Below are 27,461 nucleotides of genomic sequence, written 5' to 3' on the forward strand. Positions count from 1 at the left end.
CAAAACGGGAATTAATGCTAGAAGACGCTGAAGCGATGGCCCTTGCAGCTGAGGATACGGACAGTGATGTAAAAAAAAAACATGATCGGACTGGCAACGACACCCCTGTTTAAACTACAGGCGCATCCAGAAAAAAATGAACAACCCTTCCCCTACGGGAAAAGGGGAGTACGCGAAGCTCGTCCTGCGTGCACCTGACTTTCGTCACGGTTAAAACCCACAGGTAACGGCACCGGATTCCTTCGGTCTCCCACTCCCTCAGCTCGGGATCTTCTCGTTGCTGTCGTATTGGCTGGGCTCGGCCGGCCCTAACGGCTGGATCGGCGCGCCGACGGCGAGCCCTTTCACGGGCAAGTTCTCGCCGCAGCTCGTCGAAGGCTGCCTGCTCCTCGTGGGAACGCACAACGCGTGGCTGTCCCATCCATTTTCCGAGACTGAACTGAACGGAAACGAAGTCGGCGCAGCGCGCGCGATACGCTTTTCTGCCCTTTTCCTCCGCAGCGGAAGTGAAGCGGCTCTGAATGGTTTCACGCGTGGCGTGAGTGCACGCCTATGCAGCTGGAATCCTTGCTAATGACTCACGCTCCAGCGCCGGCGCAGCTGTCAACTCATCAAACAGCCCTTTCCTGCAGCTGCTATGCTCTGGGAGCAACTAGGTTTCTTTTCTTTTTTGCGAGACCATGATAACGCCACTGAAACTTCTGAGCCAATACAAGCTTCGCTTGGAAAATGCTGCAGGATGAGAGGAGGGGTGCCGCACGTCAAGAATGCGAAAGGTGCGCTAGTACAAAACATAATGAGACCTGTTGCGCATTGTCTAATGCTCGCTGTTACCGCTGTGGATGACATTTTCACCTTTCAAGGAATCGAAGCCACGGGGCTCGAGAACAAGGCACGGCAAGGACGGCACAAACTAACACCCTCTTCAGGACGGAAGCCTCAGCACACGAGGAGCACGAAGCAGCGCACATTTGGACTGTGGTATCGGAACGAAAGAGCTGTCTGGAACCGCCGATTAGCCGAACATTCGCTTGGTGCAGCGTGCAGCTGTCCATAGAAGTCGATACCGGGCCGCCCGTTTGTGTCATCGCGCGTCAGCTGTACGAGAAGCACCGCAACCAATGGCCGAAACAAACCATCCAGGCTGAAATTATTCTGCTACACAGGACGCCTTGCAGTACTTGGGGAGTTTGCGCTCCAGGTTTGTCATACAGAGGTGACAGTGGAGTGTGCGCTGACCGTGTTGGACTGTGCGGGACCAAGCCTCTGTGGTCGAAACTTAATCCAGCTGCTGAACGACGCAGGTACTCCGGTGGTGCGTTTTGTCGAAGACTCCACGTCAACGAAAGGACCGATCAAATCCAGCGTGAACAGCATATTCAACGACTACCACGACGCGTTCTCCGAAGAACTGGGGCTAATCAAGGGTCCTCCAGCCAGTGTGGACCTAAAGGAAGGCGCCGTACCCAAGTTCTGTAAGGCCAGACACATCCCACACACGCTACGCGAGCGAGTGTCACTTGAACTAGAGCGTTTAGTTTCCATGGACGTGCTGTCGCCGGTGGCACGTCCATAGTAGCCCATAGTCATCGAGGTCATATGCCATATGTCTGTGCCATATGTAGAGGTCTATGCCATATGCCTATGCACTGACTTGTCTCCAGCCTGCTTCTTGCCTACTCTGGCATTGAGGTCGCCCGTAAGTACAGTGTATTTGGTTTTGACTTTACCCATCGCCAATTCCACGTCTTCATAGAAGCTTTCGACTTCCTGGTCATCGTGATTGGATGTAGGCGCGTAGACCTGTACGACCTTCAATTTGTACCTCTTATTAGGTTTCACAACAAGACCTGCCACCCTCTCGTTAATGCTATAGAAATTCCTGTATGTTACCAGCTATATCCGTATTTATCAGGAGTCCGACTCCTAGTTCTCGTCTCTCCGCTAAGCCCCGGTAGCACAGGACGTGCCCGCGTTTTTTTAGCGCTGTATATGCTTAATTTGTCCTCGTAACCTCACTGAGCCCTATTATATCCCATTCAATGCCCTCTAATTGCTCCAATAGCACTGCTAGACTCGGCTCACTAGATAACGTTCTAGCGTTAAACGTTGCCAGGTTCAGATTCCAATGGCGGCCTGCGGGTCCAGAGATTCTTAGCCCCCTCTACTGCGTCACAGGTGTGACCACCGCCGTGGTCAGTTGCTTCGGAGCCGCTGGGGACTGAGGGCCGGGATTTGATTGTTGTATTCATATAGGAGGTTGTGGCCAACTACTGCATCAGGGCCGCCAATCCTGCTCTGCTGAGGGAGTGCGTTGCCGGTTCTGGTCATCGGGATCAGGGTGTACTCCAGGCCTGTTTATGCAATTTTATCAACACGTGTTTGTTTTTTTAAATCCGGTGGAAAATTGTGCGGCACCGGGATTCGAACCATGGCCCTCTTGCACGCGAGGCGGATGCTCTACCTCTACGACATCGCTGCATCATTGAGGATATGTTCGCCCAACTACACGATGGGGACTATTTCAGCACTCTGGAGTTACGGGATGCATACAATGAGGTGGCGCTAAATGATAAGGCGAAGAAAACTTGCTTTATTAATACGCCGAAAGGGCTGTTTTGCTATAACAGATTTTCTTTCGGAACAGCCTCAGTGCTCGCGATATTCCAAAGAAAGATGGATGCGGTATTGGCTGGCCTTTCAGGAGCACAGGCTTCTTTTGACGATGTGATCATTCCCGAAATAGCGAGCGACAGCCGCGAAAGGCTGAAATACGTCCTAGAGCGCTTCCGAGAGCATGCACGGTGTAAAGCTAAGGTTCGATAAGTGCAACTTGAACAATCCCCAGCAGTAGCTTATCTCGGGCATCGTATCGATCGTGATGGGCTTCATCCGACCTTGACACTGTCATGCCGGCACCGAGCCCCTGCAATGTCAGCGAGCTACGTTCGTTTTTAGGAATGATTACTTTTTACGCGAGGTTTCTGTCGAACATGTCAACCACACTTTGTCTATTGTATCAGCTCCTTGAAAAGAGTGCACGTTGGCGATGGAAACAGCCTCAATTGCTCGAATTTAATCTTGCCAAGCAATGCCTTGAAGAAGCCAAGGTTCTCGTTGATTTCGACCCTTCGCAGAAATTTAAAACTTGAATGCGGCGCGTCTCCGTACGGTGTGCGAGCTGTCTTGTTTCACACGACCGGTAACGTTCACAGGCCTATCGGTCTCCGCTCGCGAACATTGACCCAGGCAGAGCGCAACTATTCACAGCTCGAGCGAGAGGCGCTGGCACTGTTATTGGGGGTCCCGAAATTTCGTGACTACCTTCTAGGCCGGGAATTTGCTTTGGTGACTGACCACTAGCCGTTGCTGGGCCTGCTGAGATCAGACAAACAAGTGCCCACAATAGCCGCCGCACGAGTACAACTTCGTTGGTCCGGCGTTGCTGCGAGCACGCCATGACTAGGCTACAGGATGCCCTTCGGGGCTCCCTTAGTATCGAATGGTATCTTACCTTAGTGGTACGCTGCCGGAATGAGTTCCCCCATAGCAGTACACGAACGGAGCGTTTCACCGGTTGGAAGTAGTGCATAACAGATATACATTTACTTTCATAGTGGCTGTGAGTCTACTATGTGGGAAGTCCTTGCTTAGCTTGTGCCACAAACTCTAAAGAAATGCTGGAAAGACAGACGCTTATTAAGTGAACATACTGGAGAACCATGCATTAAGTGAAAGCAAGGAATGGGGCAGTGCTACACACAATTGCAGATGTGAAATCATTTGTCGATTCTATGCCGTAAAAGAAACACGGGCTGAATTTAACAAATCATTTATTTCTTCAGTGCTATATGCCATTGGCCGCTTGCCTTCGCCAACAGTATATCTATGCAGCGTCAAGATTGGCTGGAATTTGCTCTTACGAACAACTCTAGCGTAGGAGCTTTTTGGGAACACGTGCCCTAAATATTAGGTCGTAGCGAACTCTAAAGAAGCGCAGACGAGCGTCCGTGGAGGTTCACGCCAATGCGCTGACATTGGAAAATAATTTTCTTAGTTTCTTTGTTCACTCAGAGATTCTTAGTGACTTTCGGAATTCCTCTCTGCCGACCGCAATAGCTGCTGTCTTGCTCTTACAGGTAATGAAAGTTGGCGCCCTTACCGCTCTTTAGTTTTTCGGTGAAGTTTCCACAGACGCACCGCTAGTTATTACGAGGTTGCCCCAGCTACTTCACAGTGAGCTCTTTGTACTACGGTGGAATGGGGCACATGGCACTCAACAATGACGTAGCACGGCGCTTGAACGCCTTTCACATCCGTTGTGAGAGTCGGGGCCCATGTTCCTTAAACTCTTGCAGATACTCGAGATCGAAAGCACGTGGTCGTCGGAAAACCGATAGACAAGACATATGCGGAGCGCGAATCAAGCAGACGTCAATAAAGACATCATGGGTTGTAGCAGCTGAGCCTTCTTCGTTGGCTTGCGTTTGTTGTATTTGAGTATACCATGCCTTTCGTTCACGCGTTCGCGATCCTTAATTGCGCTCTCTAGGAACGCTCGCAGCTCTCCATCGTGAATTGTGGCCACGTGCAGAGTCAGTCTATAGCAGTATGCGCCATAGAGCAGATACAACGGAAAGTTCTAGTTGCGTGATTGACAGTCTATATATTTTGGTTATCGTCGTTAATATATCCTGTAGAGCCCTGTAACGTGCGTAATAACACTTCGTTCTTGCTTCTCTGTGGAACACGCCAACGGAGGTCGAGGAATTCGTATGACATATCGGCTTTGCAATGTCGCTTCGTTTTATCACTAATTCAAGCACGGAATGCGTATCCCTCATTTTGAAATCAAGGGAAAGCACCCTGTGGCTTACCATTCTGCAGCTGCAGGCAGTTTCTCTGAAATATGTACCGTTTTAGAAGCAAGCCAAAAGTGGTCGTCTGGTGCAATCTGAACGATTCAAATTGTCAGGTCACGCTGGCCCTTAGTTCAACGAGCACGGCGACGCTTCTCAGTAAAGCATTGTGTTGTGTTGGAGACATTACCTGTTACGTAGTTGTTGCGTTGCGGTCAGTTGCAACCAGTTTTCAGCGCTTTCGAACTGCAGGAAAAGAAGTTACACTTTTGCTCTCTTATAGTCCGTTAATGAAGCGCTTAGGGTGTGCAGTGAAAGTGCCCATGTGAACGCATTTCAAGAAAACACTGCAAAAATACCCTCTCAAACGACGCACGTAACGAGTTGGTCACATGATATTCGAGAACACGCCGGAGTGTTTGGTGGGCAAAAAATGCACCACAGGCGCCTTTGCACACGCTGGCCGCTTCGTGCATTGCAGCTGTTCTCTCTTTTATGTGTGTTGTGCGCGTCCGCCGAGCTGAATCGTCATGCCGGCGAGTTTTTGCGTGGTTGGATGCACGAATCGGGCGAAAAAAAGCGAGTGGGGTCGGCTTCCTTTTTCGTTTCCCAAGGGACGAGGAGCGGCGACGAACGTGGGTGCTGCCAATGAGCGGCGGAAAAAGCCAGCCGTGAGACGCAGGCAGAATCTGCAGAGTTCATAATTGGTAAGTGTCGTTCTCTGGTGGCCGTCATTGCACGTATCTACGCTGACAAGAGGACATGGAACGTTTACACCGCAGTTTGAAGTGGAAACGCTGCTCAGGTGGGCAACTTATGTGCACTGTAGTTACGTTTGATCCGTGGTTGCGCGGCTTTCTTTGAAGTCCGTGGTCGTGGCGGACTCCTAATCATTTGCCGCTCTTTTTTGTTTTTACAATGAACTGCAACATTTGGCCTTTAGCTACTATGTCCGCTCTGCAATACTGTGTCCAGTGCGTTCTGTTTGTCCGGTCGCCTACTCCGTTGGCCGCAGACATCCCAATTTTGCTGCTGCCCAGCGCATTAAGCACATTACGAAATACTTTGATGTAATTCTTAAGAAACTAGGTAGTTGCTGCGAGGCGTTAATGCATACACTGCTTTGGCGGCTTTGCAGTAAAATGCCGTCCGGAACGTCTGACAGAAGGGCGTACAAAATTAGTGGACAAAACAAAGTATACCCGTTCTTTAAGACTGATACGTGAAACATTATACCGGAAAGGTAGCTGGAGCGCTAAACACACAAAAACAAAAAATAAATAAGAAGAGGGACACATACAAACACACAATAAAATGTTCATAGGCTTTCCTATGTTATCTTTTCTTTATAACAATATTTTTATTTTTACGCTGTGATGTTTTTCGAGTGGTTTCTGGTGGTTTGAAAATGTTGAACAGGAATAGGCTTAAGCTAGCCTAAAGAAACAAACTTCTTGCATTAGAAAGCGGTGAAAAAATTTATTTGCAAGAAGATAGTGCAAAGCCTGCTTGACGATTGCGAAAGATGATAGAGCGTGGTGCAAGCAATGTTCGAGATAAACCGCGTGTATTTAGGCAATGAAAGCTTTCTTCTAAAAAAAGTTATATACGTGCAACACCAAGCGACTAGATTTATGAGCGAAGTGTAAAATTTGTATTCTGCTGCAACGCCTCTTAGTCGAAGCGAAAGTTTGCGAATGAGCCCCGCGATCGCACTTCATTTCCGAAGCATGCGTAGACTCTCGATCGCCGCCATGTTTTATGACTGCGTCACGAGATACACTGAATATGCAATCTTTGTACTCCTCCTAATGCTGAAATTTATCAAACAATAGGAAAAAAAAAGCAGGTAGCAATTGGCGAGGGCCGTGCTACCTGGCGAGGGCCGCACAATCAGAGCGCGAGCAAACGCGTGAAAACGAAGGTTTTCCAGCCGGAGCGTAGCGTGACGACAAAGGCAAGCGGCTGGCGCCACCGGAGCGCCGTTCACAGCGGCGCTGTCAGTCGCGCACGAGCCGGGCCCATATTCACAAAAATCGCTTATGATATAGAATCGTTCATCAGATCAAATTCCAGTCTATCCTGATGCGGGACATATCGTTAGCGAAGGTGGCTGGCCAATGGCAAAACGTGCTTACGAACGTAAAACTTTGTGCATTCCACCCACAGTTGTGTTGCGTGCTAGCCTCACTACTTGTCTTTCGAACAGCTGGATGGCTTTAGATTCACAATTAATTCGGTTTACTTTTTATTTTCCAGCGACAAGCAAATCACGGCACCTTCGAGTATACGTGTCGCTAAATATATATAATGCCTGGTGCGTCTAACACTTACTACGCGTAATTATTTATTACACTGAATACACTATTTTTCTGGTTTGTAGTGTTCGAAAACAACGTCAAAATGTATACATTATCATTACATCGAAGCTACGATACATATAGATCGAAGTTGCGACGATGAATGAGTTCAAAAAATTTAAATGAAAAACTTACAAGGTTGTTCGAAGCCAGAAGATCACAGTTTAAACAAGTGTAGCTTCTGACCACCCCCTGACGGATTAAACAACCACACTGGCGGCTCATGCGTGCACTATGGAGCCACATTTCCCTATAGTATTACAGCAAAGCTGTTTACCTGACAGGTCCGTCACCTGTCTCCTGTATAATGAGCGTATCCGTGGTCTCGTAACGGGGTTATCTGGGCTGGCTGACATCCGTAAAGTTAACAAAAAGATGGCGGCAGTGCATGATATCGTAAGAGGGGGGGGGGAGGGGGTGTTATCTGGGCTGGCTAACGCGTATAAAGTTAACAAAAAAGATAACGAACGATAGAACGGCGCAGAAGAAAGAAAGGACACGTGATTTCACCGCGAGCCGCACCTGCGCAGTGGGGGAGTGTCACCTGCGCTGGCCGCCGTTGCTGCCGGCTGCGTCTGCTGCCGTGTAGCGCCTCAATACAATGGCGCGGCACTTGTGGCAGGAAAACGCGGGGATGTGCGCCGCGGTAGCCGCCACGGTGTGAAAGATCCGTATTGTGCATTTGCAGAGGTAGACCATGGTAACAGTTGCAACTACAACGAAAACGGGATAAGTGGGAAGACCATGCATTGTGCGCACGGTCAATGAAAGAGCCGAGTACGAAGATAGGCGTCAACAGCAGAAAGTCGACTATGTCCAATGACAATGTGCCCGTGCGAAAGCGGAGAATGCGGCCAGTGACTTTGCCTCCGAAGAACGTCAGCAATAGCAGATGCGTCGAGTCTTATTATCGACGTCGAGCGCAAGCTACCGATGAAGATCGCGCACTGGAGACCGCTTGTAAGCGTCAAGCTAGGTCGTTCGAGTTTGCGTCCAAGCGGCAGAAGCGTGAGTCGCTACCTCCTTCGAATTTCAGAGGGGCGAATTCCAAATTCAAGGGAATGTTTCTGGACGCGGAGTTCGACCATAGTTGCTCGGCCTGCGATCGACAGCTTCGCTGACTTATCCGCCACCATATGAATGGTCCGGCGCGATTTTTTTTTTAGTACGGAAGATTCTGCGGCTCATGCCCATTTGTGAAAAATTTTCGCGTTGCCGCTTCTGAAAAAGGCCAGCAGACATTGCCAGTAGCGGTTCTGGCGTTACCGCAACTGCAGTGCGACTGCTCCAACCATTTTCTGCAATACTGTTGCTGCTGCTACCACCTCTATGACTGTTACAACTCCTGGTCGCATTACTTGCACTACTACTATTATTTCTATTAAACTACACAGTACTGTTGACACACCATCAAAACCACCACTACATGCAGCGGAGTTCATTTTGCTACTATACTTCTTATTACAAGTGCTGCAGTTGTTGTAATACCCCCCCCCCCCCCAAATCACTACTACTGACACCACCCCCACCATTACCCCTACTAATCACTACGAACACCCCTATTGCCACCACTGCGAACACCACCATCACGACTACAACTAACATTATTGCTGCTGCTACAGCTACCATCACCAGCTAGAAATGGCTAAAAAAATGAAAAAGAAAGAAAAGAAAGAGGAAAAAGTGGCATTACGCGATCGTACAAACTGCTCTTATGACTTGTTTTTGCCGAGTATCATTATCCGATGCACGTTCATTGAACACAAAAGCGAAAGACCGTGTATGGTGCATGACAGTTAATTTTAATATCAATAACTCCGCAGAAATGATACAGGACACTGGTGAATGAATTAAAGGGGTAAGAACGGCACGAAGGACAGGACGAAGGCAGAGCCGACGTACACAGCGCCCACTGACAACTCGTTGACTGACAAGACACTGCAGCAGCGAATGAACTTACCGTTAATGCCGTCAGCATTTTGTATTAGTCACTATTACACATATACTATGCACACTCACATGGCTCTCACAATGGTGAAAGAAGTTCTGAACAAACACACCCACACACTGAAATTAGTATTACAATCTTACTGCAGCGCGCAAGAAGTGACAGAAGCCCCACAAAACACGCATAAATTATATTGAAACTAACTTTCAGATGCAGTCGTTTAATACGCGAAACCAATTGGTCGCACGTATGAAGCGTCTGCATTATCAGCATATTAAGCGCTGATGGGCATATTCCGACGTTCATCAAACTGCACAAGGAGGCACGAACGGAGACCGAGCCTACATGTTTAGAGTTTTACTGCGCTGACCTAGGCCCAATGACCACTCTATTCGGTGGTTCGCCTGCACAGTGCTTTTGGGATTGCGTTGGTCTCCGAGAGGGCGGCTGAGAACCGTTATTTAACACCAGATCCGACATACATTTTGCAAGAATGCTACAACACACCGCCACCGTATCCTACAGTCACAACTCCCTTCAACAAGGCCTTACACCTGGCGCAATACTTCCCGCGTTTCAGTTTGCTGAGGAAGAGTATAGCTTTTATTAGAACGCACTCACAGCGAACATTTTCCTCCTACAAATCCCACGCATACACGTACGGTTCTCGTTCACTATTGTACGCGTCACACTGTATGATGAAGTGACGTGAGTCTCCGATTGATGACGTTGTCTCATTCATCCCATGCGAACAGTGCACAAAGAACTGACGGGCGCCGTAACGTTCCCGGCCTTCAATTTATTGGGCACCGTTCATTTCAAACCGTTCACGTGGAAAGAAAAGGAGAGAATTTGTGACGCGAAACCCCAGTCGGCCTAGAGTCGGGGCTCTGCTAAGGCTGGTGGTGCCTGCGGCCCTGTGAGATGGTTTCCTGAGGAGGTGGCCGCCGGTGTACGAGCTCGGAAGACTTGAGAAGGCCGAGCATGGCGTCGGAGCGGTTGGCCAGCTTGGCCGTCTGCGTGGTGACGAGCTGCGACAGATTCTCCAGCTCGACGGTGTTGCGGTTGCTGATGTCGATGATGGCCTGCTGGGCGCGTAAGATTCGCTCCTGGGTGTCGCTGGTGGCTACTTCGGTGTCGGTGTCCGGACCCCCTGTGCGCCCACCCTGGCTGCACTTGTTGGAGCTGGCGCTCAGCTTGTTCATCAGGCCTTCGAGAATAGTCAGCTTTGTCTCCAGCCGGAGGCCCAGCAGCTTCAGGTCCAGCAGGTCTTGGGATCTGCATGCGAGCGAATACATTCTATTGTCAGACACAGTGCACCGCGATTTGGTGCCACGCCGATGCCTGTACGGTTCGTATGGTTGGGCGCGATGCAGTAGCTAAGGGGGCAATCGCATCCAACTGCTGAGACATGGCCGGATGTTCAATGCCAGGCCGCGGGCACCGAATTCTAAAGGAGGCAGAATGCAAAAGCGCCCGTGTCTAGATTAAAACAACTTAGGTGGAAGCTACCCAGATGATTGAAATGAATGCCGAGCCCTCCACAGTGGCGTCGTTCACAAATATACCAGGCGTTTATATAGACCACATAAACGTTTTAAAAATCGCCTGTGGCAGACATGATAAATCTAGTAGTTGAGCTGGATTACTCAGAGGCGGACATATTACTTGCACGTAAACTCGAGATGCATAATTGACTAATTAACAAATATTCGCTAATAATATTTTAATGAATTAGTTTACTGTAATTGCAGCCGGTGAGTTAGCAAGGCGTATCCACTGACAACAAATCTTCAGGATGACACCAGTTTCTAGACATTCATTCCCAAGGTGTGCGACATGGGCGTTCCAGTTACTTTTGTGCTTTAATGCATAATGCGGTGCTTTTAAAAAAAGTAAGTGAAAGAAATCATTTTTGCCGCAAGTTTTACGGCGTATATCTTGAAACCCACGTGATCCTTAGAATTCGTTCCAAGTGGTTGTGCCTTGCAAGATCACCGGCTTCAATCCATAATTACAATATGTGCCGTAACGTAATTATTGATAACAATAATTAGTGATTGTTGTTATTTCATAAAACGGAAAATTGGGTTGGTTGGTATACACTAAGCATGGTCATAAGTAGCGCTAGCTTGGAAGAAACACAAGAACGAAGAAGGGAGGCACACACCAAACGCTTGGTGCGTGTCTCCCTTCTTCGTTCTTGTGTTTCTTCCAAGCTAGCGCTACTTATGACCATGCTTAGTGATCTTTAATTAGTCGATTATGGATTCCGATTTCTTGTGCGAGTAATGTCCGCCGCCTCGAATAGTCCAGCTCAAGGTCTACATATACGCTGTCTGCCGCAGGCGACTTACAATTCTGCACGGTCTTAAAAAAAAAAACATAGGAGCAAGCACCTTGGAACCATAAACCCTATCAATTGACCAAGACAAGCACATATATTGTTCTGCAATAGCCATCCGGCCTGCAAACGTCTACGCTTGTAAGTGCATGCACTCATCCTTTTTTTACGTTAGAGGTTTTCAATCTGAACTACCCACGGGGCTTTCTTTCCCCACTCCAGTATAAAAATGACCCGAAAGACTGTGTTTCCTCTGTCGGACTTGTACAGTGTCCGCCTTTCGGTAAGCGTGCTTTTCATATAGGAAATGTCCTCTTCCTCTGCCGTTTATTGAGAGGCAGAATGCTGATAACTTTACAAAAGGAGTCGTCAGTAAACATCAAGTTCTGCAGGAAGTTCCAGATGTCATCAGCTTGACAACGACCTATCCAATGGTTTCGTGTTTGAATGACATGATCAGTTACGAAAGAACAGGGTGGATGTTTGCGTTGACTCAAAGAGTGCATGACCATCACTAAGCTGCATATTTTGCGTACTTGTAACACCATCAGTGAAAAACTGTCCGGGTATGAGAGGGAACGCTGCAGACGGACCTTGATTCAAGCTGAAGAAAAGAACACGAATAAAAATAGTCACAATCAATTGCTATATCGATAGAGATTGCATATAGAGAAGACGTAGAATCACTCTAAATCCCACAAAAGCATGCATTAGTGTGTCCCGCTGCCCTTGCACGAGCCGTGGCCATGAAACTTTTTTAGATACGGAGTACGCGCGCACAGGGGCCTGTATGCACAAAAACCTCTTACGCTCGTAGTGTTCTTAAGAAAAGAATTTCCGCCAATCTGGACATATTATTAGCGGAGGCGGCCAGCCAATGATAAATAGCACTTGCGAACGAAGAGCGTTGAGAATTCGGCCCGCGGGCCGAATTCTGCTTCTGCCCCGCAGTGCGCGACTCTCTTCCGCCGCCTATACGCGGGTGAAGGGCGCTCCAGGGCTGTTGCTGATCCTGGTAAAGGGAACTATAGACCTGTCCATCGGAAGAAGAGACCGCTCCCACAAGAAACCATCCCAAGACCCTGGCCGAGGAACTTATGTGAAGACAGCGCCACTAAAGTGCTACACTGCGCGTCTATATGGTGGCTGTGTTAATGAGCATTTCTCTGCGTTTCTGTGCACACTGACTGTCTTCTTCCCCTTCTTACTCGTACACTTCGGTCCTTTCCTTTTCTTCCTATAAGACTGAACTGCCACCCACATAATACAGCGTTAACGCACTATTCTTCCCCACGTTTATAGGGCAGCCAAACGGACGCGAACATCGTTGACGCCCCTGTCTTTCCGTATTTCTTTCCTAGGGAGCCATGAGCGTCGATATGGTCAACGCTGGAGTGTTCTGAGCCTGCTCGAGTATTCACTCGAAAGTGCACTAGAATCAGTATTTGTCCATAATTTTCGCACTATAAAAAGCGCGTGTTTTGATTCTGCAATGTAGTGCAAACAGTGAAGAAGTGTAAACACGGCCCACTTTTTTCCCTCATTTTAGCCATTCCATGCAGGGTGTCCCAACTATAATGCACCCAACATTAAAGATATGCGAATGCCACGTAGCTGGACAGAACAAAGGTAAGGTTGTTTGCCGTCTCTTGGAGATACTTTTCATTCCACATAATTATCTAATTAGTCTTAATTATTTAGTCAACTTAAATATTATAATTATATGAAAAATGTCAATGAGAAAACTGTACAGCAATATGAAAAACTCCCGATACAGCTTTCTGTTGCTGGATACGTGGTACATAAAAGTGTTTTCCCAGCGTGAAAGAAGCCCGCGAGTACACACACAGTGCCACGAGCGGCCAGTCACGCGGCATGTTTGAGTGTATTTGCGGACTTCTTTCACGCTCGAAAAACACTTTTATGTAGCACGTATCCAGCAACAGAAAGCTATATCGGGAGTTTTTCACGTTGCTATACAATTTTCTCATTGACACTTTTCATCTAAATATAATATTTGAGAAGATTATTAATTAATTAGGGCTAATTGCCTAATTAGGCGGCATGAAAAAATTAACCTGAGTATGCCTAAGCGACAGCAAAGAGCATTACCTTGGTTCTGTCCAGCTACGTGGCATTCGCATATTTTTAATGTTTGGCTCAAGTTACGTGGGACACTGTATACTAAAGAGACCCGCAACTCTTTCGAATGAAACGTTTGGCTACACTGTAGCTTTTCACGGCAAGACGCTGCAACTCAATTGCCGACACTGCAATTCTTCAGTGAAACCAACCGTGAGCAATTCTGCGCAGTGCGCAGTCTTAGCTGGCCGCCAGCAGCAGCGTCAACGGACACACACAGCGCTCGATGAACGCCTAAAAGGTCAATTGCGTGCACGGGCGCTCGTCAGTTGTTGCGTGCCGGGACTCTGTCCATTCGTCTCCAGGTGCTCGATTTTTATTTTCATCGAACGTCGCGGCCCACGCGAGGTTTCCGCCCGCGCGGAGGAAGCTCTGCAGTGGCGTGCGCGGCCGGGAAGCCACTCGAGGCACGCAGGTGATCCTCGAAGCAGGCCGGCGAGCGGCTCCGTGAGCACGCGTCTCCGAAGGCGTGTACGCGCGATTTGATATTAGGGGGGACGTGCGACCAGCCAGAGCCATGCTCGTCTGTGTCCGTAATTGTTTGGCCGACTGTTATTTATGTTTTCATAGCGATAATAATTAGCGATATCAACTTCAAACTAATTAGCTGAATACTTGAATCATTCGCCTACTGAGCAAGGTGTCAGAAGATTGTAGAACACGTCGAGAAACGCCCGTATAAGGCGTTTCTGAGACGTACAAGATTTTGGGAAAACTTCGTTTATTTAATTTTGCTTCTTTCTTTGCATGTCAGAAAAGCACAGCTTGACGCAGCGCGCAAGAGTCTTTCTTTTTAAGTGGCATTTATTTCCCTTATATATGGTTTTATTTCAAAAGCTGACAACGCTTGTCAACCACAATGTGGTTGATCGATTGCAGTGCCGATCAATCACCTTGTGGTTGATCTGCCGATCTGTTGACCTGCGGCAGGTCACCCACCTTGTGCTTGATCGACGGCGTCCATCAACTACAGGGCGGGTGACTGACGGCGTGCGTAGCTTGCCGATGTCTCGTGTCTTGGTGAAATAATGTACAGCCTCCTATTTTAGCCCTTATTGTTCAATTTCGCCGTCCGATCGAATTGCAGTGTTACAGCAAATAAGATGGGTAACTTTCTGAGATAATTCGTTTTACCGCGGGATGCGCAGCGCTAGATAAGATAAATGACGGCAGCTATACGTGTGCATAAATTTGGGTAACACTGGTGCAGTGATACTCGCCACGGGTTTTCAGTATTCTAAGCCACGTTAAACTGAACGTCGTCATTTAACGTATTTGTCGTTACTAATCGGTATTACAGAGTTTGATATAACAAATTAGCTCAAATACTGTTAAGACACGAAGGAGCCGTTAGCTACCCCATGATCATAATGCTGACTGAACCATCGCACCGTCGGAAGCGCTAGTGGGCCATTCAATTCAATTCTTTATTTGCAGACATAGAGAAAACTGGTTGGACCCATAGCCACACGCTAGTGTTCCGTTCGTTGGTATAAAAATGTATACCGCCGCTGAAACGACGGCGATATCGCCTTTCCGCAACCTCGGTGCCACCGAACAGGGGAAGCCGCTATACAGCGGGAGCCAGTCAATCCCGCGACGCAGCTCAGCTGTTGCCCTCCCTGTGTTGACGCGAATGTGCGCTCGAAGATAGCTATAACGACGCAGGAGAAAACGCACAACAAGGAACGCAAGTTTCCCCCAGACAACCAATGCTGTTCAAGTATCCGACGAGTTTGGCGGTTATTACGCAGGCATTGAAAAGGCGAATTCCACACGCGCGATGCGGAGATGCGTCGAATGGGTTCCCTTGAAACGCTTGAGGGGCGCGCCTGACGCATTTTCCTCGTCCGCCGTAACCTTGGTCATCGGCGACGCGATCGGGCGATTCTCGGTAGCGCGCTCCTTTCTCGATCGTGTCGCAAGTCTTGCAGGAACAGAGGTAACAAGCGTCCCAACGTCACGCGCGAACCACCGCGTCCGAAATCAACACGGTGTTCGACATGAGAGGTGATCATTTTCACTCCCGTTCAAAGCTGCTTTCAACAGCTGTCGGCTTTGTTTTCGTAACGCAATGATGTGGGTACTGACGAAACAAGGCAGACTGCCATTCAAGACAAATAAGAGGATGGGAACGCCATTGCACACCATTTCCACGCATCTTTGCTGCAAGACATACACTATAATATACATTCTGTCGCGCCAGACTACCAAGGCTGAACGCAAACGCGTAGGCAATAAAATGGAAGAGCACAAGCAGGCGGTGACCCGCTGTGTGTACGAACACTGCAGACCGGCACCTGCTCTGCCATCGCTTCACCGCCACGATATTGATTGGTGTCCGTTATTACGAGCCATATGCTTGCGCAAGAATGCAAATTCAGCCCCTGGACGTGAGAACTCCAAAGCTATTATATTTTTTTTAAGTTAAAACACTCTATCCTGGACTTGGCTAACGCTGGCCAATCGCTATCCCGATTGGCCAGCACCAGTACGAACAGTGTACAAGCTACTTTATGAATTCTGGTTCTGGGCCCTAGTTTCATAAAGTTTTTATTCGTAAGAACTGTATATCATTTGCCGGTCACCTTCCCAAATTATATGCTCGCGTTTACGATTGCGGGGCGCCAGTTCTTACGGGCGTCTCTATCGTACAAATAGTTTTGTGAATACAGGCCCTTGGGCAGAATTTTCAAAACCTTCCGTTTTTAAAAAAATATTTGCCACTGGCTGATTGCCTACGCTAAGGATAAGTGCAACATCAAGGCTGCTTGACACCAACTATTACGAACAATTCTGTTGCAAGAATTAATTTATGAATACCAGGGCATGGCTGACTTCACAAAACTTTCCGTTCGTAAGTCCTCTTGTCATTGGCCGGCCACCTTCGCCAGTAATATGTCCGACATCACTATTGGCTGCCACCTGCCATAACGAACAGCTCTACCCGAAGATTTATGTGGATACAAGCTGAGTTGTGCTTATGTGTCTCTTTCCTTAAATTTTAGCAAAACGAGAACAAGGTGAAGAAGACAAGTGCACTTGTCGAAACGTTGGCTCCCGCTTTCACCTTGTTATCGTTTTGCTCATCGTCTTGAATTTCTATCTCCCGCCTTCCCCTGAGAGGTTCTGAAATGGTCAGTAATCGTTATACATGTCGACACACACACACACACACACACACACACACACACACACACACACACACACACACACACACACACACACACACACACACACACACACACACACGCACACACGCACACGCACACGCACACGCACACACACACACACGCACACACGCACGCACGCACGCACGCACGCACGCACGCCCACACACACACACACACACACACACACACACACACACACACACACACACACACACACACACACACACACACACACACACACACACACACACACACACACACACACACACACACACACATAATAATAAAAAAATAAAATAAAATGTAAAGGCCAGCAGACCATTGCCGGCTTCTTTTTCATTTTTTGAAATACAATTGTAGAATGTACCTGTCGAATGATCTGGCTTTTGCCGCAAAAGCAGGCACCACTCACTAGCCTACTTCATCAAAAAAAAAAAGTAACAGCCCGGCACTTCTTCCATATAGGCCAGCCTTTTTAGGCGTATAATTTCTTCAGAGGGCAGAAGTGATGCCAGCTGGCTATAATAAAAACAAATGAACTGAATACGAACCTAGAAAAATAAAAAGCAAGACCTCCTTATTGACGTACGCTCCTTCTTTTTGCTGAGATACGGGATGCAGCACCAAATCTGCTAACTGAGGGAATAGTGACGCCGAAGCAGGAGGAACTCCGGAGTGGTCACCCGAGGTTCTCCTAAGTGAACTGAAATATTGGTAGGCGGCCCGTTCATGCCAACGCCCCCCCCCCCCTCCCCCCGGAATGCTGCGCCCGATATGTGCTCAGCAGCAGAACGGCACAAACAGGAAGCTATACCGCGGCGGGTTTTAGGCTAGATGGTGGATGTAGTAGGGAAATTGTTGCCAACCCCACTGAAGCGTGTTTTCGAAGACATCGAACGTCATAAGCCGTGGGGACACGTGCAGATTTTTGACGCTGTTGGGCCGTCTCGCTTTCGTTTGTGGCATTATTTCTCTGCCCGCGTCATGCAACTAAAATGAATTGTTTAGTGCGGAAACAGAAACTAATGATCATTTTTCTTAGTGATCTATAGTGAAAACAAGGAGAAACCGCTGGCTGACAAGTGTACCGCCAGAAAACGTACCATACGCGCCGGCGTTAAAGAAAGAAGGGAAAGAACGAGGAGAGAGAAAAATAATGGAGACAAAATCACAAAATAAGACAAGGCATAGTATTGAGCATTTCAGACACAACTGGCAACATGGATTCTGCAATGCTTTAAGAAACGTCAACAGGTATTTGCGAGCTTGGTCACAAACAACATGGGAACTTATTGCAAGCACTCATTGCGATTTCTATAAACGTGAACATTGAGGCGCCGATGGGCGAGCACCGTATGCGAGCATATGCTGTACAACGAGAGTATATGCATGAGGTCGTAAAGTGTTGACGTGCGAAGTATCTGAAGATTTTGTTCGAAACTTGGCGTGTGACTCGGAACCGTTTAGCGGACGCCAACGACGAAGCTGTGCATTTAGGGACGATATCTCTCCTGGGTATTTTCGAGTGTTGGAGCGTTGTGGGTGCATAAGGAGATACCCTACACGATTCGGCGTCAGATTTATTCACACATGAAGGGCACTGTCGATTTCTGACGAAGGCTTGCATCTTCTTTGTGGAAAGGACAAAGGCACACATTCCACTTTGTGTGAGACAAATGAGTGTAACAACTGCCACGGCGTCGGGTACTTTATTGGGATCTGTGCTAATTTTAAGCGCGAAGTTTACCGTTATGTAATGAAGCAGTTTTTAGCAGGTTCGAGAGGGGGGCCGTTTGAGCGCAGTAGACGGTGTGAGCAAACCGAGCTACTAAAGAATAAATGACATTCATAATACGTCGCGGCAAAAAAAAAAAAGATAAGACGCAAAACAAGACATTGGGGGCCGCACACTGCTTGCTTAGCATCTCCCACGCTACGTCGTCTCGCCAATGCTAAACAGCTTCAAAAGGTACGCACAGCGCCGTGTTGAGAGACGGCGACGAGAAGGGTCTCGGGTTTTATCCTCTGAAGGGACAAATTTTTCTTCCTCTCCGAACGTTGATATTCGAGGACACCGCAATGGATCATAATGTAGCAATTTGCTACCGTCGGGCGGATACCGTTTCTTTCTCCCTTTATGCTTCCACCTTGGCTATTTGCACATAACTTATATGCGCAAGATGTAGCTAGTGTACGGGAGCGGGGCATCGAAGACTGCGAGCACCGCTAACCTGTCATTCTTAGCGTGATGCACCGCGGCGCCCAACACACAGCGAGGCGCGGCCAAAGCGCAGTGCGTACTCACAATGGTGGCGCCCTGACAATAAACGTCAGCGTGACGAGTGCACTACGTGATTGGGTCGATTGAAGGAAAGGGCGCCCATGGGACGGGAGTCGCCGCCGGAATACGCACCCGGCGTCCTTGCGTGTTGCCCCCGCGCTGAGAGCGACGCCTCAGGGAAAATGGAAAGCCCACTCGGCTGGCCTTTCCGAGCGCCCATCGACTCAATGCCGCCTCGGATGGATACGATGCGCGATAAACACTGTCAATTTGTGCTCAATCCGTGGCCTCCGCTTTGTTGTCGCGAACACGCGCGCGCGCACACGCACGCACGCGGTCAGAAAGCCCGTCTTGGGCACCCCGCGGCGTCCAGACGCGAGGGAATAGCGTTTACCCTCGCCACTTCTTTTCTTTCCAACTTGCACGACAGGTTGGTAACTGCTCTTGACGCTATGTTTAGACGATACCCATAACGGTCGTTCTTGCGCAATCGAGAGATGCTCGTTATATATGGCACGGCGCCTGACGCTTCCCGTCGGACTCTCCGTTGTGCGAAGACCATGCCCGTTGTCTGGCATAGAGGTTCTGCCGTCGATTGCAGAGGCGCGTCTCCTGACGATCGGCACTTCGATGGAAGTGTTGAAGCATTGGTTAATACATCTGTAGAATTTATCAATTCAAAATAAACGAAACATGCACAAAGGCGAGCGAATATGCAATGTTCCACAGAGAATCGGTGCTGTGAATACCCGAGCCAAGAGCCGCGCCAGTGCAGTACGCGTGCCCATGGTAGGAAGCGTGTGAGATTTGGTCTCACGGCGCGGGCAACCGTAAATTTCTGACAGACACCAAACTTAAGCTTAGCCAGTACTGGACCACACAGGTGACCCGTTCATTGCATCGCTTGAGCCGTGTAGGCAATCACAGCCATGTATAAGCGCCCTCGACGGACGGCAGGCCTAGGCAAAGTTTTTATTAACACCGGTATGGTAATACCCTTGTTATATGATTAGTCTTATTATCATCGGCACTGGCCTTGTTTTGAAGCTTTTAGTGAAGCCAGTAATCCGTTAACATGGACAACATGTAGAAAGATACACTACTTACGTGTTGTTCGTTTTGACAAAATATCTGCGCTCGGTCTAAAAGAAAGGCCGCCTCTATTTGTAGTAGATCCTTTTAAATGCACGGACTTTGCTGCAGTTTTCAAATCATTGTACGCTGTGAGCGCCACCTATGTGCGGATTAGGCAACACGCTTTCAGAACTAAATTGCTTAGATAGCCCTCTCCTCCCCCCCCCCCCCTTTCACACACACCTTTTAATTTGCCCTATGGTGAACGGATGAACTGCGTTGGGTTACATTGGCCTCTGCCTGGATTTTATGCGACTTGCAAAGGACTGCACATTCAATTTCCTGCGAAAACTCTCGCCAATCGGACGAGGGTGGAAGCTGCTTCATACAGCCAACGACCGCAACCGTCCAGCATTGCAACACACGAGACGCGAACGTGCTCTGAACCAATGAGTGTTCTCGAATATGTGAATTAAAAAAAATAAAGAAAAAAAATAAAAAGAAAGAAAAACAACGCTATCAGTGAATATTCATTTCGCAGAACGCTTGCGAACTGCTGACCAAGGTACACCCACAGACAAACGGTTCCCTCGCCTCCGCAAGCACGAAAATGTGAGATTATGGAAGTCGACGTCATGATGAAATAAGGTAGCCCTTCTAGTTGGTTAGTTGCGGATAGCGACACACTTGCAACGTGAAATATGTACGACAACATACAAGGAGAGAAACGCACATTTTCGTGTTTGTATGTGTGTGTGTGTGTGTCTGTCTGTCTGTCTGTCTGTCTACTCAGTTTGCCATATCCTTTCGCGCTGCAACACCCCCATTTATTCGCAAACAATGTATCGCGATTTGAGAGAGACGATATATGTATCGTCTCTCTCAAATATATCGGATATATGTATCTCAGCTATAGCTGAGATACACTTTGAGTTCTCTCGCTTGGCGCTCTTCATTGGGCATTAGTATTGTGACATTCAGCCGTCTTTCGGCGCATATGCCGCGGAAACGCGGTTGCCAAACTTAGGATCGAGCCCGCACCCCAGAGTTCAGCGGCTGAAATTATTGAGCTCGTAAATGAGCGGCCGCTATGGGCTGCGCTCGGTGTGAACGAACCGACCAATGAAGCGGTTTAGAACAAACACGTAGGATATATTGGAAAATTTGCGCAACAGTCTGAGCCACTCTGCTTTGGATGAATGTATACGATATACAGTCATTCGTAGAAGCGCACAATGTTTCAATAGTTGGCGAGCGAACGGGCCTGCGTTTTAGCGAATCAACTTAGTAAGGAGTTTTAGAAATTGGGGATCCATAGTTAGGGCACGCTACCGTCCAGGCGTACAAAAGAACACGAGAGTACAAAAGAGCGCAATGAGACGTGCGAAGGAGATTGGGCTTTTGAGTATGCAAAGCCGCTCGGGGACGCAATTTCTAAGACTTTCTATTGACGAAACATGAGGTCCTTGTCACCGACAATTTTGTGAAGGTGTGGTACAGCGGCCGCAAAGGTGAGCCCTGGAATCCTTAATGCTTAGATAAGTAACGATATAAGCAACAGGAAACAGGGCTCGTATTTACAAAACAGTTCGTTATGTAAAGCGGCTCTTGAGAACAAGCGCCAGCCATTCGCAAAAGCACACATAAGTATAACGGCAGCTACTAGCCAATAATAAAGAATTCTTAGAAACAAGAACCTATGTACAATTCTACCCCCCCCCCCCCACACACACACATACACACAAATATTATTCCTAAGGACGGCTCGAGATTGGCAGGACGCCATTGTTACATATAAGCTCGCTATCACGATTGGCCGGTGACTGCCTTATATATGTCTCCAGCGAACGAATTGCTTCGTGAATACTGGTCTAAAAAGCGTTCCGGAAGAGCGACATTATATGCTGCGGACGCAGATGTGTGGTCTAGATTTTAGCGATATTATTGAACAGATATGCGTTGCACGCCTTCTCCTCTTTTCTGCTTTCGCTCTACTGCTTCACGTTTTGGTCTCGTGTGGATGCGGAGACCCGACCACAAACATGGTCAATGACGCTTCCGTGGTTAGAGTTGGAAACTAGCCACAGCATTCATTTCAACGCCCGCTCGCATTCCTGTGCAAGTGCGGTCACGAGTGGTTCACTTGAAATTTCACACGATCGCAGGTCCCGGGACACGACACATATAGGGAATAAAATAGAGCGCTCACAGCTGATGGTCATCGATGGCGTGCGCCTCCCGGACAAGCCCAACGGCCAGCGCAAAGCAGGCGGCTAAGCACCAGTGCATCGTCCGCGCTATAACAGCCATGCCGGTCGACTCGGTGAGGGTTCTCGGGGACTGCTTCTCGAGCGCGTATACAACAGCACCTGTGGGCGGCTGCCGGGCCTTCTGCGTAGATCGGCGCGCGTCTCTTGGCCGGAGGAGGATACAGGGACGGTGGGGGGCGAGATTTAATCGACGGCCGAGGCGCCTCGGCCGCCACCCCGCAAGCGAGCAAGGGGGAGGGGTTTCCCCCTTGCGGCGACGTCCTTGGGGTGGCGCTCATTGCGAGAGGACTGGCCGAACCACTTTCCTTTCTCTTCTTGCCACAATCGGTAGCGATGATGCGAGAAGCGACGACGACAGCGGCTCCCGGCGGAAAGTCTCGCTCTGACCGGGCCACGCAAGCACAGCAATTGGGAAAACGAATCAAACTGGAAGCGCGGACAATAACTGTTTAGATCCGGGTCTTCTGCCAGGCAAATACTGGGCACGTCGTCAATGCGACCGACAGGCCGTCTGTCTGCCACGACACTACGGCTTTGCCGGTCTGGATACGAAACGGAAGCCTGCGATGTGATCATTTCTCGGGAAGCGTGCGTAGCAGGAAGAAAAAAAAAGTAAATGGGACTTAGGAGGGTCTCGAGCTGCATATCAATCTGAGGGCAAATTTTTCACCATAGGCAGGAAGACAGGTCTCCTTGCCCATTTATGTATAGCAGTCCCAAACTGAAAATTGTCATTCAGTTCTGCACCCCTCCCCCCTCACGCGGGCCCGCACACACACACACACACACACACACACACACACACACACACACACACACACACACACACACACACACACACACACACACACACACACACACACACACACACACACACGCACACGCACGCACGCACGCACGCACAAACCCCTATCGTCCTAGGAAATTTGAATTAATATTGGCGGATGGAATCGCTAGTCCACAAGTCTTCAAATTTTGAGGGAGCGAAGGCAACACTTTTTAGCCTACCACTCTTTGCGCAGGCACAGACAACCTAAATAATATGTTTTTTCCTTCGTGTATCGTATTGAAACTGGCTGGACTCTGTCGTGCTTAAGGATGTCACGTGTGGCCTGTCTACTCAGCTCACACATACCATGCAAGAAATCAATACGCCAGGCAGAATTATCTTAAAACCTTACAATGAATAAACAAAAAGAAATAAGTTAATCACCACATCCTGATACTCTAAAAGTGCAAATAATGCTTTATAAATTATTATTTTCTCTTCCTATCTTCTGTGTCTTCCCAACCAAAAGGGAAAGCTGAAGCTTTTCCGATCGACCGAGGGATATATTTGTCTCAGCAGGGGACCAAGAAACGGGTTGCCTAGCGTGGAGGGTTGGCGTTTTGTCACTCCCCGGGGGCAACCGACTGAAACAACAGCGCATATAAGCCAGGGCAAACGACGTTCCTTAGATTACTGACAGTGATGGATGAGTTAGTGGCAGCGGAAATCTGGTTTTCTCCGAACAAGACGAACGCCGAGGTGGGGCGCATGTCGTTTTGTTTGTGGGGTTACAGTGAGCCACTTCGCTGAATGCTGTTGGCAGCAGGCTGATACACAGAAAGAAATGAATGCTAATTTACCTATCGACTTGCACTAACTGATAACCCCAGGACAGAGAGTGTTTATTTAGAGAAAGGTCGAGAGGTCGGCCCGAGCTAGTGTGCTCTAACCTGCTTCTGTAATGGGTAAGATGATCTATAGCTTCAGGAAGCGATATATAAATGCGCATGCATGTATTCTCATAGGAGCTGAACCAGTGAGGACGAAACCAGCCGCAGCAATCATAGCCACAACAAGGAAACTTCAAGTTCGTCTGCCGAACCTGATTTCTCCAAAGTCTAATTCGTTCAAGGTAAAACTGATGTTTGATGATATTTTTCCAAAACACGCAGAACTTCTTCCTGCGTGCATGCTTGAAGGATAATTTCAACGGACGCATCACAAAATTTAGAGAAGGCCGGTGTTGGCATCTTTTCAGTTCAGCTTAGCTGGTATTTTGCACACCGGATCGCCGATTACACTCCAATATTCCTTGCTGAATTCCTGGTGATAATTCTGGCCATCCAAAAATTGGGTCCACAGATATCGAAGGTAATAGTGGTTACAGACGCGCTTTAGGTCTGTACACACTTAACTTCCACTAATCGGTCACACCTGTTGAGTATATTTTCGACTCTGGTCCCAGACAATTTGTCTGAAGTCCGCTTTGTCCGAGTCCCCAGACATAGTGGAATCTTTTTATATGAATCAGCTGACTCACTCGCATCATCATCGCTAAATGGTCCGGTCTTAAATGTTCTTCTTGATTTCTCTTTTATAACAGGAGCCAGATTCAAAAGGCTTTTATTGTTGACTTGTAATGAGTCATCGACATTTTCCGCAGATGATTTTCAGCATCTAACATTTCAGGGGAACACGAGCAAATACGCCAATACGAGGTGACGTTAGCAAGTTACCGCTGTCGAGTTCTTCGCCTAAATTTTTACCTTCATAGTTCTGGTCTATCCATAACTAACCTCTGCTTTCTTTTGTAATGAAGCAGTAACTATTGACCCATTTCTTTCTTTCTTGCTGCCGCTTCGTCTCCTTTCGCAAAATGCTCCTCATATTTCAAGCTAGAAAGCTAGGTTTTGCACTTACAACACCAAACATATTGTCTTTTGGTGCCTGTCAATTAGCCACAAGCCATGGTTTGATTATTAGTGTTCTGCACAAGTTCATTGAAGAATCCGGAAGGTTATGCTGCTAGGGTACCGACCGTGGAGCATTTCATTTTATTGTTATTATTTTTCTTGAGCTTCTCAGTTTAATTTAATTTTTATTTACTTAGTTGGTGAATAGGTACTCACAAAATCGGTGTTATCAGTTAATTGCCAAATGATTCGTTCCAAATGTCTGCCTTTAACCCTTTTGGTAAGTTGCTGGGCGTTTGTTTCAATCTATCCAGTGTGGCCAATCCCCCTCGTGGGTACGAGCCATGTTTTGAGGCAACAACAACAACAAGGAAGGGAGCGTCACGACATAATGACCTTTCAACCCGCGTTAGCAACGATGGACGTCAAGACCGCATTAGAACTCTCCAAGCAGGCTGCCGACGAAGAAGCCAAGAAACAGTTCGCAAATGCGTACAAGATCTACCGCAAGACGGTGGAAGCCTACCTCAGTGCTACCCTCGCCGTTCGAACCATGTGTGCCCCGTACATTGAGAGGGTGCTGCGACTGAAGGACCACGCGCGCGACATCGACCAAGAGATCTTGTGCGCGGGCATGCCCGAAATGAAGTGCATTCACCAGCTGTCTCTGCTGGGTCTGCTGCTGCCCCCCTGGTGTCTCGCAGCTGTGACGGTGAGGGCCAAGAGAAAGATATGCTACACAAACGATATCGTAGGCATAGACCCAATTAAGAACAAGTTCAGCCAGATTCTCATGAACCCCAAGTCGAAAGGGGCGTCCGTCATTCTCCTCTACGGACCGCACGGCAGCGGAAAAAGCTTTATGGTCCGGGCGATCACTTCGAAGTATCCGGACAAGTCTGTCTTCATCGTCAATATTGGTGCTTTCATGGCCGCCACGTCGCAACACGAGGGTGTCAAGTTAGCAAGCGTGATGATCAAGAACTTTAGGAAGCACGACTGCGGCGTTTTAGTTCTGGAGGACCTTGATCGCCTCTATTCGCATAGGGCAGAAGGAATAGGACGAGAAATAGATGCCATGAGAAAGGAAATATTAGCCTACATGCAGGAACTGAAGGAGAAGAGAGAATTTCGTGAGGTTGTCGTTGCCACTGCTAGAAAGCCTTGGCGCTTGGAAAAAAGCATGATGGAGACGTTTCAGTCAAAGATATCGCTCCCTCCGCCGCAGTTTAACGAACGCATTGCGATCATTACGCGCGAGTTGGGAAAAGTCAGGTGTCCTTCCTTCACAGAAAGCGACATCCAGGACCTGGCTTCGCGAACGGAACGTTACTCGTGCTACCAAGTTATGGCCATTCTACGACTGGCTTTGGCTCGTAATTTCGAAAAACTCGAATCTATCACGCTTAAGGAAGACGCCGAGAGAGTCGACCACCTAACGAAGGATGACATCTTGGTCGTTTCTGACATACTTCGGCCGGACATGACCGAGGAAGACATAGTCAAGTACCGCGAATTCACGTCATTCGCCACCACAGTCCCAGTGCCGCCTTCGTTGGCTGTGTCCGCCAGCATTTTGCCACCGGGTGCTGGTTCTGCCGGCGCCTTGCTCGCGAATCCAGCTGCCGCGGCTGCTGAGGACATTCACCTAAGCGCCGCTATGGACAGGCGCGTCAGCGCTGCCATGAGCAGCAGTGCCAACGCTGCTACAGACATTCGCGTCCAGAGCAGTGCCCAGAGCGGAGTACCGGGCCCCACCGACGCGGCCCCGGAGTTTTTGCGGTCTCAAGGCAAGATATTTCCTCACGAGCCCACTCAGCGGCGACGCAAGCGTTAGACCACATTCTGTGCTTACATATTTCCACCTCCCCTTGGCATAGAACCGACCTAAAGGAAATTGACATGAAAAGCCCGAATTAAGGCTGAAAGAAAGCGCATTTTCTTGTTTCCGTTCTGTCATACGCCTTGAGTACAAACAAACAAAGATACATGTGACAAGACTCGATATATACTTGAATGTGAATCAGAACGAAGGACTAGAATGCAAATTTCGACTTCAATACGCAAGGTGGTGATGAGGCGGGCTGGTTGGTTGGAATTCATCATTACAGTAACAGACAAGAACACAGTGAGGGCTACATGTGGCTGTCACTGTGCTCTTGGTCTCGTCGTGATACACTTTGAAGTACGCATGATGTGTTGACTTACCTGTGGCCATTTGAGACCAGCAGGCGGCCAGTAAAGGCCTCGAGCGCGTTGTTGCTTTACCGTTCAATGAAGTTTGCAAAGATGAGCTTGGCGCTTTCGACGTGTCCAAGAAAAAGCCAA

At 48.4% G+C, this 27,461-nt stretch overlaps 2 protein-coding genes across 2 annotated transcripts; one reads left to right on the forward strand and one right to left on the reverse strand.

Moving 5' to 3' along the window:
* Positions 1–9,000: 9,000 nt before the first annotated feature.
* LOC142590281 (uncharacterized) lies at positions 9,001–22,635 on the reverse strand. Its single transcript, XM_075702276.1, has 2 exons — positions 22,391–22,635; positions 9,001–10,445 (listed from the first exon to the last, which is right to left on the reverse strand). The coding sequence occupies exons 1-2, from the start codon at positions 22,489–22,491 to the stop codon at positions 10,061–10,063; spliced, it is 486 nt and encodes a 161-aa protein (XP_075558391.1). The 5' UTR covers positions 22,492–22,635; the 3' UTR covers positions 9,001–10,060.
* A 2,916-nt stretch (positions 22,636–25,551) lies between these two features.
* Positions 25,552–26,970, forward strand: LOC142592440 (uncharacterized). Its single transcript, XM_075704009.1, has one exon. The coding sequence runs from the start codon at positions 25,552–25,554 to the stop codon at positions 26,968–26,970; it is 1,419 nt and encodes a 472-aa protein (XP_075560124.1).
* Positions 26,971–27,461: the final 491 nt, after the last annotated feature.

Source organism: Dermacentor variabilis, chromosome 1 (assembly GCF_050947875.1).
Source record: "Dermacentor variabilis isolate Ectoservices chromosome 1, ASM5094787v1, whole genome shotgun sequence".
Lineage (NCBI taxonomy): Eukaryota > Metazoa > Arthropoda > Arachnida > Ixodida > Ixodidae > Dermacentor > Dermacentor variabilis.

Bases quoted from the DNA above. Each gene is read 5' to 3' on its own strand.
- LOC142592440 (XM_075704009.1), top strand. From the start codon at position 25,552: ATGGACGTCAAGACCGCATTAGAACTCTCCAAGCAGGCTGCCGACGAA.
- LOC142590281 (XM_075702276.1), bottom strand. From the start codon at position 22,491: ATGGCTGTTATAGCGCGGACGATGCACTGGTGCTTAGCCGCCTGCTTT. The intron at 10,446-22,390 runs GTGAGCGCTCTA...GCTCGCATGCAG, and splicing joins GCCATCGATGACCATCAGCT to ATCCCAAGACCTGCTGGACC.